General features: G+C 32.4%; 5 protein-coding genes across 6 annotated transcripts; 3 read left to right on the top strand and 2 right to left on the bottom strand.

Moving 5' to 3' along the window:
* The first annotated feature begins 1,472 nt into the window (after positions 1 to 1,472).
* On the top strand, positions 1,473 to 2,520 carry LOC103570116 (histone H1-III-like). The gene has a single exon (XM_008547722.3). It carries the CDS (start codon positions 1,823 to 1,825, stop codon positions 2,480 to 2,482), a length of 660 nt encoding a protein of 219 aa, XP_008545944.1. The 5' UTR covers positions 1,473 to 1,822; the 3' UTR covers positions 2,483 to 2,520.
* Positions 2,521 to 2,598: 78 nt separating this feature from the next.
* Positions 2,599 to 6,912, bottom strand: LOC103570117 (uncharacterized). 2 transcript variants are annotated; one of them, XR_008404547.1, is made up of 2 exons: positions 5,648 to 6,912; positions 2,599 to 5,442 (listed from the first exon to the last, which is right to left on the bottom strand). XR_008404547.1 is itself a non-coding variant. In XM_008547723.2 (2 exons), exon 2 carries the CDS (start codon positions 5,432 to 5,434, stop codon positions 4,010 to 4,012), a length of 1,425 nt encoding a protein of 474 aa, XP_008545945.1. In that variant the 5' UTR covers positions 5,435 to 5,442; positions 5,648 to 6,554; the 3' UTR covers positions 2,599 to 4,009. The 2 variants fall into 2 exon arrangements, 1 of the variants encoding a protein (XP_008545945.1); XM_008547723.2 differs by having other exon boundaries at positions 5,648 to 6,554.
* A 279-nt stretch (positions 6,913 to 7,191) lies between these two features.
* LOC106693205 (histone H3) lies at positions 7,192 to 7,721 on the top strand. Its single transcript, XM_014439739.2, has one exon. It carries the CDS (start codon positions 7,213 to 7,215, stop codon positions 7,621 to 7,623), a length of 411 nt encoding a protein of 136 aa, XP_014295225.1. The 5' UTR covers positions 7,192 to 7,212; the 3' UTR covers positions 7,624 to 7,721.
* A 1,134-nt stretch (positions 7,722 to 8,855) lies between these two features.
* On the bottom strand, positions 8,856 to 9,693 carry LOC103570121 (histone H2A). Its single transcript, XM_008547726.3, has one exon. It carries the CDS (start codon positions 9,654 to 9,656, stop codon positions 9,279 to 9,281), a length of 378 nt encoding a protein of 125 aa, XP_008545948.3. The 5' UTR covers positions 9,657 to 9,693; the 3' UTR covers positions 8,856 to 9,278.
* Positions 9,694 to 9,997: 304 nt separating this feature from the next.
* Positions 9,998 to 11,257, top strand: LOC128668997 (histone H2B-like). Its single transcript, XM_053742942.1, has one exon. It carries the CDS (start codon positions 10,028 to 10,030, stop codon positions 10,400 to 10,402), a length of 375 nt encoding a protein of 124 aa, XP_053598917.1. The 5' UTR covers positions 9,998 to 10,027; the 3' UTR covers positions 10,403 to 11,257.
* Positions 11,258 to 13,843: the final 2,586 nt, after the last annotated feature.

The following is a 13,843-nucleotide window of genomic DNA, read 5'->3' as shown; positions in this document are numbered from 1 at the left end:
TTCAAAACGTAATTAGAATTTTTAAATTATAGATTCCGTTAGGTACGGCCGAGCCTTATAATCAGGGATATTACTCGGATTTATACTATAAGATCGGGGAGAGAATTCAGGAACGGTTATCCAACTATTTTCAGTTTTGGTCCGTCCGGTATTACTGCTCTGGTACTCTTTAAAAATGAATTAGTGAAATTCTCTGCGAATCAGCGGATAATAACTATTTCTCCACCTTTATATAAGTATACCACTAATTCAATCAGTGGTATACTTATAGCTGGTTCCCAGAGCATATTAACTAATTCATTTTTAGAGAGAATTTAGTGACCACCAATCTTCTTGTCACGAGGTAGAAAAAACACAGATCAAGCTCTGCAAGTATATTACATTCTATATGCGCTCTAAGGGATTAAATAGGAAAGTCGAAGAAATTTATGCTCGATTTAGGATCAGTAAATTTTCCTACAGAAGACACGTTGCTGATCTTATATTTTTCTACAAAACCCAAATGGCCAGATTGACTTCCTAGAAATACTGGAACTATTTGGTCTTTTTTAGAATTTTTTGTCATCATTCTCAACAAAGATAAAAAATATCTTACCACGTCACTAACATACTATGTTATATTATATTCAGGTTTATGTATAGTTTTAGATTAAAAACTACTTTTGTAATCCTTAAAAAAGATGTATAAAGCCTACTGGCATAAATAAATAAATATTAACATAAATGCATAAGTAATAATAATAAATGGAATGAGCTCAATCACGGAATTAATCCCGACAATCCCTTATTAAAAAAAACGATTTAAAACGATTAGAAAAAAAAAATTTTAAATACTTTTTAATGCTTTTGAATACTTTCGAATCGCCCTTCTTATAGGCATTTAACATTGCAAATCGTTTTGAATCGTTTCTTTTAATCAGGGATTACTGAAATTTCTACACGGAGAAAAAAAAATGACGATTTTTTCCATTTTCACGTCGGTATTTTTCCAATGTTAACATATAGGAATTATTTCTATGTGACATAGTAAAAATCTCTATACTCGCGTAGGAATTATGTCAATGTTCCCATAGTAATAATTTCTAGAGATGCAAACGATATACTTTTCGGTAGTATAACAAACAGATTAAAAAAATTGACTATAATTACTCCAGTTTTTTGTATCTTGATCTGCAAATAAATATATGAAAATTAGCTGTTATAATTTCGTTTGTAATTTACTTTTGACAATAAATATTTTTTAAAATTACTTAGCAAGTAAATCGCAGTTGACTCGGGTAACTTTGGTCTGTCAGAGCAATATCGGAAACCTCAAAAAATGATATTTGAGCATGACATAAATAAATTATTTTTCATACAAGTAATCAATTGGTTTAAAATGAAAATTATCCAATTCTCAAGAAAAAACAAAATCTAAACATACTTTTTAAGAGATGGTTCAAATAATCTTCATTGGTTAAACGCTACTCAAATTGAACATAATCTACATTACTGTTATAATTTAATCATTATTTCTTAATACAGCAAACAAATTTTGGAATATTTTTTTTTATTAAGTACTTGAAGAAGATAATTTATATACCAGAATTGAAATTTATAATAGTTAACTTCCATGTCGCTTGGGCAAGTGAATTATATGTGAATATATCTGAGACAAAAACGTTTATTTAATGGTCAAGAAAATTTATACGGCTGCAATAAGCATTGAAGTAGCTTTAAATATAAATTTTATAGAGATTAAATATATAAATAGTTGTTTACTAAAGTTATTGTTACAACATCTATACCCCTTTGATAATATTATTCGTTGAAATAAATCATCATGACTGCGACATCAGCATCACCAACTCCGGTCGAAGAGAAGGCACATGCCAAAGTCGATTCGCCTAAAAAAGCAGCTGCCAAGAAACCAGCAACTAAAGCAACTCATCCAAGTGCTGCTGATATGGTCATTGCTGCTATCAAATCTCTTGGTGAACGTAGGGGATCATCTCTTCAGGCCATCAAGAAGTATATCGCTGCAACCTACAAGGTCGATATTGAAAAACAAGCACCGTTTATCAAGAAGTCTCTCCGAGCAGCTGTCATCAAGGGAACTCTCATTCAGACCAAAGGAAAAGGTGCTTCTGGATCATTCAAACTCCCAGTTGAGAAAGTAGCATCTAAACCTAAAGCAACAGTGAAGAAACCCGCTGCTACTAAAAAACCCGCCGCTGCTAAAAAACCTGCAGCCAAGAAAGCAACTGGTGAAGCCAAAACTATTAAGAAACCTGCATCACCTACAAAGGCACCAGCGAAGAAATCTGAGGCAAAGAAACCAACAGCTAAAGCTCCAGCTAAAACTAAAGCAGCCGCTTCTCCTAAAGCTAAGAAAGCTACCAAAGCTCCGACAGCCAAACCGAAGTCACCTAAGCCGAAGAAAGTCGCTGTACCAAAAACAGCAAAAGCTCCAGCCAGAAGAACCGCAGCAGCTAAAAAATAACTTCTCACCCATACATTCCTTAGGAATGCTTGATTATTAATACTTGAATATATATATGTAAAAATGAAGCAAACGGTCCTTTTCAGGATCAACCAAATTTTTCAAAACGTATCAAACTCTTTGAGAATATTATTTAATTTTATTACGTTATTATAATACAATAATCCATTTTAAATAAATTCCATAGAACTTAATCTATTAAAAGTGGTGACTTGTCACCGGGAGTGGAAATTAGAGAGCCTCGAACGTCAGTCCCACATACTGGTTAAGTAAAGGGGATGGAGCGATTTACCGTGTACCGAAAATAAAAACAGAACCGGATTACCATCGTAACGGAAGGTTGCTGACAGGTAATTGTTAATGTAATCTAAGTCTTGCCTGGCTTTTCTGTGTTGAACCAAGCGATAACTCTATCCAAAGTATTCCCTGCTTAAAAAATCCGATAGATTCTTATAACTGTATGTTTAAGGCCCTATACTTAACTATAGCACTTCTCATAGAACTCATTTATTCTTATAAAATCTCTATAGGAATGCATGAGAATCTATTGGATTTTATGAGATTTTCTAAACAGGGTTCTTGAATACCAGGCAGTGCAGTCAGTATTCTTTGCCGTTCCTATTATCAACATTTCAAAAAAACCGGTTACCATGCATTATGGGAACCATTTCCATAATATATTGTAATTGTTACCATAAATTTCTCATATTTTTATATATGTCGCATATATCCAGATTCGCTTGGATATATCCCGGATATATATTTTTTTCGTATAGGGACCTGGAATTATCTCGGTTGACCTCTTCTATATTTAGAACGTAGATACTAATATTACTATTAGTATCCACGTTCCAAATTTAAGTATTTGCATATTGATATTATTTACGATATGAGTAAATCATCCATAGTAGGAGTCATGCTTAATTTTCTTAAATAAATGAGTATTCATTAACAATAATAGAATAATATTTAGTGTCGAAAATTTGACAGCACTGGAAAGACTGGCTGATATATTGATCAAAACAGCTGCGTATGTAAAATGACCTATGCATTGGTTTAGTTGACAAAATTTTTCCACGGTCCGTGGGCTCTTTGGAAAAAAATAAAAATTTTGAAATTTTTCGTCTCGCGGTATTTCTCATGTTAGCGTAATAACCAGACTTTTTAAAAAATTTTGCTAAAAATGCACCGAACCTAGAAATTTCAAGCTATAAAATGCTTTTTTTAAAATCTCGATCCGATTATTTTTCACAAAGTTACAGCCTTCCAAAAATTACTAAAAAATTTATAAAATTTTTCTGTTCCTTCAATTTTTTGCGTTAGTGTATTATAATAATCAACGCTTTCACTAACTTTTATCCACAAAATTCTTTTTTTTTGCTAGTTTTTTTAACTTTTTTTGGCTTTTCAGTTAAATTTTTTTTTTGTCTTTTAATATCATTGCTTTTCATTTCAATTTCCAATTTTTCAGGAGTATTAGTGTATATTGCAGTTTTGCCTCGTACACGACCCTTTCTAGTATATTGACTAGGTGTAGCTTTGGGTAAAGGACCAAGAGGGAGCAAGAATAACAGCTTCTTGTATTCGATTAGTTTTATCGTGTAGAATACCGTTGTTAATATCATTTGGAGATAATACGTTTAGCTTAAAATTATTTTGGCTAGAAGCTAAATTTTTTATTGATTGAACAACCGATTGGTCAGCATGCTCAACTGCACGGTTTGGTTCAGGCATGTCCGTAACTGTTGCAGGTGCGAAGTCTTTGTCGGACAAAATATCTGGGTTTAAGGGGTAAATACCGGTACATTTAAAGCCAGCTGTTATATTATCTATTGTTACTGATGACATGGCTGCTGCAGCTACTTTCGGAATATCATAAATTGTCATACGCACTCCAGGATGTAATCTGTACCAATTATCCGATTCACTATTAAAACGACGTTTAAACGGGCCGAATACACTTCTATCCAGTGGCTGAAGCTTATGAGATGTTTGTGGCGGAAATGACAGCATGGTAATGAAGTTATCACGACAGTAATTTATGGCAGCAAGAGAAATGTGCGCACTATGATTATCAAGAACCAATAGAACGCGATTTTTTTCAGAAGGCTTGGCGTGCTGAACAAAATGTTCTAAATATTTCAGGAAATCCCCTTCTTGCATCCACCCTGATTGATTCGCTGTACCAGTGCATCCAGTAGGTCCACCATTCAAAAAGTGATTTTTAAAATTTTTCCTTGGCAAAATGAAAAATGGAGGAACTGAGTTGCCGATAGCACTGACAGCTAAGCACATTGTGACCAATGTGCCCCTTTCATGAGAAGCAATAGATCCAACTTGTTTTATTCCTTTTGCGGCAATAATAGCTACGGGCTTTTGAGACGTTGTCAATGCACATTCATCTAGGTTCCATATGTTTTCTACAGTAAAGTTGTAACGCTCTTGAACATTTTGTAAATTATTAAAAAACTTAGTGACATTGGGCTTGTTAAAGTTCATCCCACGTGCAAGACTTGTAGCTTCAGGTACTCTTATCGATATTTCTGGATGTCTCTTCATTACATCGTTGGTCCAATCAACTCCAGCTTGTTTGTTTGTGTCCCAAGATGAAGGACGTTTTATTTGATTTGCTACTGCAAATTCATAAGCTAACTTTCTGAGATCAATTGTAGTTAATCCGTAATACAGTTGAGCAGACGATAAACAGTTGTTGACAAATAGATTTTCTTGAGCAGTTGAGAAAACTTTATTGTGAGGATGATAGCCAGCACTTAAATTGTCACCATTTTTAAATTTAATGAAGTATCGTCGTAGCGTTGGGTAAGAAATATTGAATATTTTAGCAACACATCTTATTTTTTGTTTATTTTCTACAATTTGTTTGCAAGCAGCTTCGTACGTTTCAGTAGAAACTTCACCTCGATGCGTCTTTTTTATTCTTCGACGAGGCATTTTAATATCTATAAAAAAAAAACTTTATTTAACTCTTTTAGATATCAAATATTGAAATTAACTCACATTAAAATTTTTTCTTGTTTTTACTTGACATTGATATTAGTAACTTGTTAGGTTATAATCTCAACGCAGTAAAAATAATTAAATGTAAGCAAAGTAGTGAATTATTATTTTTTATTATAAATAAAAGTTTGATCTTTCATTACTTACCACAATTAACGAATAATTTTTACAGTCTGGAGCAAATTAATAAATTACTTTGTTACATTCCAACAACAAATGCTACATTTTTATTCCTGTAAATATTTTCATTTGTAAGCCCAGATGCGCGCGCTAGTTTGATGCTCGTAGTGGTTCAATGGCCCCCGACATTGGTTCAATTAACCCCATATGATGATTTTGTAATAATTAGTGTAAAATAAATTATTAAAAAAACTATTTTGCAAAGAATCGATAGAGAATTTTAATAACATGCATGTATAAAGACATAACAATAAAAATTGTCAGGCGTATCTCATAAATTTTTTAAATTGTTCTGGTATATTGACAATAATATCTTTTACATTTAAATATTGACCTCTACTGAGATTGTTTTCATCTGGCTTAGCTTTACTAATTAGTCTAAGTATGCTATACATTTGTATGTGATGTGTATCGTTGTGTATTATTTATGTGGATGCGATAGCGCATGCGCTGTAGTTTACTCTTTAAAGATGGAGCACTCGATAAATAGTAATTTTTAAAAAATTTCCACTCGACGATAAATTAATTGCCCGACTTGATAGAATTCGACTCTAGTTATGGATAATTTTATTAATGGGTGTTTTTAGAAAAACTCTCACGTTTTTAATTAAAATTCATAAGTAATACATTCGTCTAGTATAACAGGTTTTCTAATAACTCGGGTGAAAACATGCAGTTATTGAAGATGTTACTGCGCAGGTTCATGGTTTCAGAAATATAAATGAAGTTTTCAACTCCATTACATAAGTTTAATTCTCATTGGAGGATCGGTAGGTTTATTGAAATTGAATATGTAGAGCAAAACTTGAATAATTTCCAACGTATGAAAAATTTGGTGGCCCTGAAAAGGGCCGTTTTGTTTAAATTTGCTGAGTCCAATGATAAAATTAACCTCCAAAACCGTAGAGAGTACGGCCTTGACGTTTCAGAGCGTAGACGACGTCCATGGCGGTGACAGTTTTACGTTTGGCGTGTTCGGTGTAGGTGACTGCATCACGGATGACGTTTTCAAGAAAGACCTTGAGAACTCCACGGGTTTCTTCATAGATCAGACCGGATATACGTTTGACTCCACCACGACGAGCCAGACGACGGATAGCTGGTTTAGTGATACCTTGGATGTTATCACGAAGAACCTTACGATGCCGCTTGGCTCCTCCTTTTCCCAATCCTTTTCCTCCCTTACCACGACCAGTCATGATTGCAAGTTAAAAACTTTTAATGAAATAAACACTGACACACTTTGACTGAGAATGCTCCAGGACCGATTTCGAGCCTCGTTATAAAGACATTCTTAGATTTACTCCCACCGCTCGAATTGGACGAATCAGAGTGGCGGTGCATTTTACTCCCACTCCCAGAAATAAACCAATCGAAGTGATGCTAAATTACCCCTTCCATGGAGAAAAAAACGAATTACGCGCCATCTGCTCTGCGAGTTGACAAAAAGGCGATTTTCAGCTCCGTAAACTCATTCTGCTCGAAGTTTTTGAACGTATCACTACGTTTGTTCGGAGATTAACTAGCATACTATGGCTCGTACTAAGCAAACTGCTCGTAAGTCAACTGGTGGAAAAGCTCCACGTAAACAACTGGCTACCAAGGCTGCCCGTAAAAGCGCGCCAGCCACCGGTGGAGTCAAGAAGCCACATCGTTACCGTCCTGGAACAGTCGCTCTCCGTGAGATCCGTCGTTACCAGAAAAGCACTGAGCTCCTCATCCGTAAATTACCATTCCAACGTTTAGTTCGTGAAATCGCTCAGGACTTCAAGACCGACCTTAGATTCCAGAGCTCTGCAGTGATGGCTCTCCAGGAAGCCAGCGAAGCCTACCTCGTTGGTCTTTTCGAAGATACCAACCTCTGTGCCATCCACGCCAAGCGTGTCACCATCATGCCCAAGGACATCCAATTGGCTCGTCGTATCCGAGGAGAACGTGCTTAAGTTATTTTAACATCAAAAACCAATAAACCAAACGGCCCTTTTCAGGGCCACCAAATTTTTCACACTAAGAAAACTGGATGAGTCATATTTACTAATAATATTTAATTTTTAGTTACAAATAAATTTTTCCTAATTTACCCATTCCTTATTTTTACCTATAAGCCTTTAAAAATAAAGACAGTTTTTGAAATGAAACATTTTAGGGCACATGACAGTAAAATTTCAAGGTCAGGATTCATGCAACGTTTAAAAAGTTAAGATCTGTATATTTCTGACGTTATACCTTAGAACAATAAAATCTATAGCGAAAAAGACAGAAAATAGGGACTTAGTCGAATAGAAAAAAAGAAAGAGCTAGACCATATGCGTTGCTGAGTTTGTCTTTGTTCCCTTCGTGCCATCATTCGTTGCCCCACTAAAAAAAAAAACCGGATAGATGGGCGCGAGTAGAATAAAACAAAAGTGTACGCAATATGTATGTAAAATTGTGCAACAAAAACGAGAATTCTTATAAATAGACAAAGTGTTGAGGCATACGCAGGCATAAGTTGGGGATACCCATCATTTTTTTGTAAATTTTGTAGAAAAAAGTCTGAAACTTTTTTTTCTTAAATTTTTTGAAACTTTTTTTATCTGAAGTTAAATTTACTGGGTAAGTAACTCAAAATTCTATGATTCTTATGCGAGTTTTTCATCTGATAATTCTATATCATTAAATAACTTTTTGCGTGAAAAATTCATGATCTAAATAGAAACAATGATTCGAAAATGGCGACAACTAAATCTGGAATAAAGGTCAACACGAAGACAGTGTCGAGTCACGACAATGTGAATGATGAAGGAGAAAGAATTCGAGGAAAGGCAGTTTGAGCAGGCAAAGCTCAGGTAGTAAAAGTAGCAACGTAAGTCAAAAAATAACATGATTCAACTTCTTAGAGTGTTTTAAAATTTTTACACAATTCTTTTCGATACATAATTTACGAAAAATGTAAAAAAAAAGAAGACGTGTGTTATAGTCGTTATGGAACACTCGAGAGGAGCGAATCTCTTTTTACGTTCTATATAAAACCCTAGTTATTAATTAATATAATCTTTTTTCACCATATCATAGTAAATTATCATTTGGAAATTTTTAGGAATGCAAAAATAATAATAGTATCTATTTTAGACATCAAATATCGAATATGCAATAGTCTAATCAAATTGAGCTATTCATCGTACAATATATTATTTTTATATTTTAATGTTATATAGTATATTATTATTAATATATTAATTATGTTATTGTTATTAAATAACTTACATTTTATCGTTTATGTTGAATAAACACAAATTATAAAAAGTTATGCATACTCAATAAATGCCCTCTCTCTCGCTCATTTCCATTGTACTTTTTTACGAAGTTTCACTTTTTCTGTGTTAGGTTCCCATCCCAAACGCGCGTAAAAAAGTTCTGATCAAAAAACTTCAGCTACTCTATTGAAAAAAAAATGATTGCTCATTACAGACTAATTTCTTTTTATACTATCGAAATTATGATTATCTATCTTTGAAACTGAACACCTAATTTGTGAACGAGAAAGTTTTTAACGTTTTGAAAAATTTGGTGGCCCTGAAAAGGGCCGTTTTGTTTATTAGGAAAGTGGATTAGTAATTTAGGAACTGCTTTTTTCGGTCTTCTTGGGCAATAAGACAGCTTGGATGTTGGGCAGAACTCCACCTTGAGCAATAGTAACTCCAGAAAGAAGTTTGTTCAACTCTTCATCGTTACGGATGGCCAGCTGGAGATGACGTGGGATGATACGAGTCTTCTTGTTGTCACGAGCAGCGTTACCTGCTAACTCGAGTACTTCAGCAGCAAGGTATTCCATGACAGCTGCCAAGTACACTGGAGCACCAGCTCCAACACGTTCTGCGTAGTTGCCTTTGCGCAACATACGATGAATACGACCCACTGGGAACTGGAGACCAGCACGACTTGAACGAGTCTTTGACTTTCCCTTTACTTTGCCACCTTTACCGCGACCAGACATAGTTTTAAGTTAGAGTGAAGGAAACACGTAATATACTGAAGAGCGTCAGAGACGAATTGTGCATTTCGAACTTAAAGGCTCTGTATTTCTTAACTTTACGTCGGTTACTGCGAGCCAGTCACAATCTGGGATAAACCCCCCCTACAAATATGACGATTTCATTGAATCGCAGATACCATAAAGATTACTATTGTTATTATTCTTTTTCGGTACCTGCGATCTAATAGGATTTTGTGTATCCCCACCACCCGAAAGTACGCAATATTATTGGTCCGACCATACCAATGCGTCAGCTATTAAAAAAGAAACGAAACGTTGGCCAATTCACATTTTGACTCGAGTCTCGTACTAGTGTTCATTTTATAACCGTCATGCCTCCTAAAACAAGCGGTAAGGCTGTGAAAAAGTCGGGCAAGGCCCAGAAGAACATTACCAAGTCCGACAAAAAAGGACGCAAGAAGAAGAGGAAGGAAAGTTACGCCATCTACATCTACAAAGTGTTGAAACAAGTTCATCCTGACACTGGAGTTTCCAGTAAAGCCATGAGCATCATGAACAGTTTCGTCAACGACATCTTCGAACGTATTGCGGCTGAAGCTTCCAGACTTGCGCATTACAACAAGCGTTCTACTATCACCTCCCGGGAAATTCAAACTGCAGTTCGTCTACTATTACCCGGAGAACTGGCCAAGCACGCAGTCAGTGAAGGAACCAAAGCTGTCACTAAATACACTAGCTCCAAGTAAACTTTCCAATCCCTCAATAAACCAAACGGCCCTTTTCAGGGCCACCAAATTTTTCAAAACGTATCAATACTTATCAAGTTTATATTACACCTGAATAAATACATTAATAAGAAATTTTCACGTAACATTTTTCCAAGATAATTTCGACCTAAGCTTAAAATTTAACGTATGCGAAATCTACTTTCATTTTTTATCTGTTATACTAGAAATTGTCATATCACCAATTTACAACCGGAGCTGATGACTGAGCCATCGTTAATATATAACCAACGCTTTTTGAGCGATTTCTGAGATTCTTTTTTGTGATTGGCTTCAATTGGTATGGAACGAAAATTTAAACCCTATAAAAGCCTAATAAACCAGCCGTTTATTTCATTGGAAATGGCCATTCTAATTGTTAACCCAACTACAGTAATTTAGTTAATTTGAGATATTTCTCGAGAATTGATATTTCCTATCTATACAACCATACAGATCTGTAGGCTGTCTGTACATTTGGTTTCATTAACAAAGTTTGATGAAAACAACACTCGAGTATTATACCGATTCAACACGATGATTATGAAGTTAGCAGTCTATTGGAAATTTTCGGATTTTTTTTTAATCAATTCCAAAAAGAAAAAAAAAACTAAAAATATGCACTTGTAGAAAATAAAAAAAATGAGGTGCAATTTTTTAAAATATTCTTTTTGTTATAATTTACAGTTTTGAAAAATATCGTAAAATAATTATATGTCGGGTAACTTCAGTATCATTTCTACACACGATGCATAAGATTCTATTTTACCGATTGCGAAAGTTGTATTAAATATATATAAAAGTTTAATTTGGCATAATGAGACATATCCCTACAAACAGATAAACAAATCGACGTTCTAATTAGCAAATTATCTAACTCCATTCTAGAAAATCCTCCATTTATACGAAAAAAAAGTAATTTAAATAATTTTTTTTATCTAAAAATTAATTCCATATCTAGTATATGTATAATAATTTTGTCTAGGTTACTCAAATAATATTTTTTCTGACTTACTATCTGAAAATTGCACAGAATCACCTGCTAAAAAAAAATTAAATTATACAATTTGCTAATTAGAACGTCGAAATACGAATGTGAATGTAGCAGACATCAGACGAATTTAAAATTATAACTAAATACAGTAAATAATTAAAAAATTAATATTTATAAAAAATGCATTTATTATTTTCAAAATTTTTTAAATGCCCATTTTTTAAAAATTTTATTTTCTTAATTTTTCACTCTATTGATTAATAATTTAAAATTTGATATCCGCTACATTAAACTCATAAACACATTATGAATAAAAAAAAAAATTAAATTACGGGTCTAAGTGAATCATCATATATAAAAAGATTCGATAGTGTTTCCATAACAAATTTATTCTTGTTTCAAATAATAAGTGGCGTTTCCATCGCGCGAATAATTAAATTATTTATTTCATGAAAAAACAACCCAGAAAAATTAAACATTTAATGTCCAATAAATATAATGACTTTCTTGTGTATTTTTAAATGATTGGTTAAATTTTTCATTTCTATTTTCATTGTCATCATCATATACATGTATATACATAGAGAGAGAGAGAGAGTTTACTGACCGGACTATAAGCTCCAAAATAAAACTAACCATACTTTTAGTACTAACTATTTTGATGACAATTCATCGTTGATATATAGAATAATGTTACAGGTAAATTTATTATTATTTATTTTATACATTTAGTATTAATTATAATTAAATACTTATTTTATCATAATTAAAATAATTCCATCTATAAAAACTATTAATAAAATTTTTAAATTTATAGTTTGATATATAAATATATTTAATATTTATAGAAATTGTTAAAGGCTACATAAATTTTTAATTCTTTCAGAAAATTTTCCTGTGATCTCAATTAAATCAACGCACCATTTACTCTAAGTAATATATTACAATATTATTATTTAAAAGTTATTAATTAATTTTATAAATACCGTAGTTTAACAAGTGAGTGTTGATATATTTTATATATTCTAATTAATTTTCAATTTTTAATAACCAATTATTAATTAGAAATATTTTTTTACTTTCAGAAATTTACAATTTATTGATATCCATTATCAATTAAAATCTTTTTTTTTTACAAGCAATGATATAAATAAGCACACAATATTATTGTAATAAATAATATAAGATTATTGTACCAGTACCTTAGAGAGTAAGTATTTAATATTTTTTTATGATACCAGCATCGAAACTTAAAGTTTCAGTGTCTCTGCACCCAGTCAAAACTGGAAATATCGAGAATTATCAGGGAATGTAATGTTACTGGGAAATATCATGGAAATGTCAGAAAATTTCAAAAAGTCTCCGGGAATTTAATTGCGACAATTCAAAATTTTTCAATAATACACGAGTCACAAATATTAAAGAATATGACAAAAATTACAAATCTTTAAGTGATTTTCAACGGGTTGTAACTCGAAAGCAAATGGCCATACAACAAAAACAATAAATTGTAGATTTAAGTGTCTAGTTTTCTAAACTGGTCTTTAAATTTGTTTGTTATGCGTGGTCCCGCGTAAACCTAAGAAAACCGTAAAAAAAAAATTGTGTAAATTTTTGCTTACTTCAAAAACGGTCTACGGGCTTCAATAAATTTTTTTCGATAATTATAGCAGTAGATAATAAAAAATTTTTCGATCGTAAAGCACACTCTGATGCTTCGCATCATGAGACGTGCAAAAAAGGTCATTCGGCAGCCAAAATGGAAGTAGATTTTTCATTATTTATTTAATTATTTAAATCCGTAAGGTAGACGGTGGCGTTTAAAGATTCATCTAAAGCTTATAAGATCAATTATATTTATGCTTGTCAATTTTGAAAAAATACTTTATGTATACTTTAATGTTGAGATTTTAAAAGTATTACACGGCAGAAATTAAAATTGGAACAGTTACATGAATTTATTAAAAAGTGGAAGAACGAATGCAACAGCGAAATTTCAATAAATAAATAAGTAATTTTTGTTGGATATAAAAAAATAGTGCTGAAATATGAAGCTCATTAAATAAGCTACATAAAAATATTAACAAGATTCAATTATTATGTATTACTTGAAAGTTATTAAATGAGAAAGTAGAAAAAAATGTTTTTTTCTATTTTTTTGAAAATTCTGAAATTCATTAAAGTATTAGAAAAAATTATCAAAAGAGTAAGCAACATAGCTTAAATTAAAGTAAATTGAATGAATATGAAGATTCAATCACTAAAAATATATTATCTCTTTAGGATCCAAAGTATTTTAAAGATAAATCAAGAAAAATTGAATTTTTTGAAAAATTCAAAAATCTTTATACGACTATTACTTCTAAACTTTTTGGCCGATTTAGCTCATCTTCGAACTGAACCTAGCTATTTAGCTAAAGAATACGTAA

This window comes from Microplitis demolitor, chromosome 2 (genome assembly GCF_026212275.2).
Source record: "Microplitis demolitor isolate Queensland-Clemson2020A chromosome 2, iyMicDemo2.1a, whole genome shotgun sequence".
Lineage (NCBI taxonomy): Eukaryota > Metazoa > Arthropoda > Insecta > Hymenoptera > Braconidae > Microplitis > Microplitis demolitor.
This window is presented reverse-complemented; position numbering and strand designations above follow the sequence as displayed.

Coding starts and splice junctions, on each gene's coding strand:
- LOC128668997 (XM_053742942.1), top strand. CDS start 10,028: ATGCCTCCTAAAACAAGCGGTAAGGCTGTGAAAAAGTCGGGCAAGGCC.
- LOC103570117 (XM_008547723.2), bottom strand. CDS start 5,434: ATGCCTCGTCGAAGAATAAAAAAGACGCATCGAGGTGAAGTTTCTACT.
- LOC103570116 (XM_008547722.3), top strand. CDS start 1,823: ATGACTGCGACATCAGCATCACCAACTCCGGTCGAAGAGAAGGCACAT.
- LOC106693205 (XM_014439739.2), top strand. CDS start 7,213: ATGGCTCGTACTAAGCAAACTGCTCGTAAGTCAACTGGTGGAAAAGCT.
- LOC103570121 (XM_008547726.3), bottom strand. CDS start 9,656: ATGTCTGGTCGCGGTAAAGGTGGCAAAGTAAAGGGAAAGTCAAAGACT.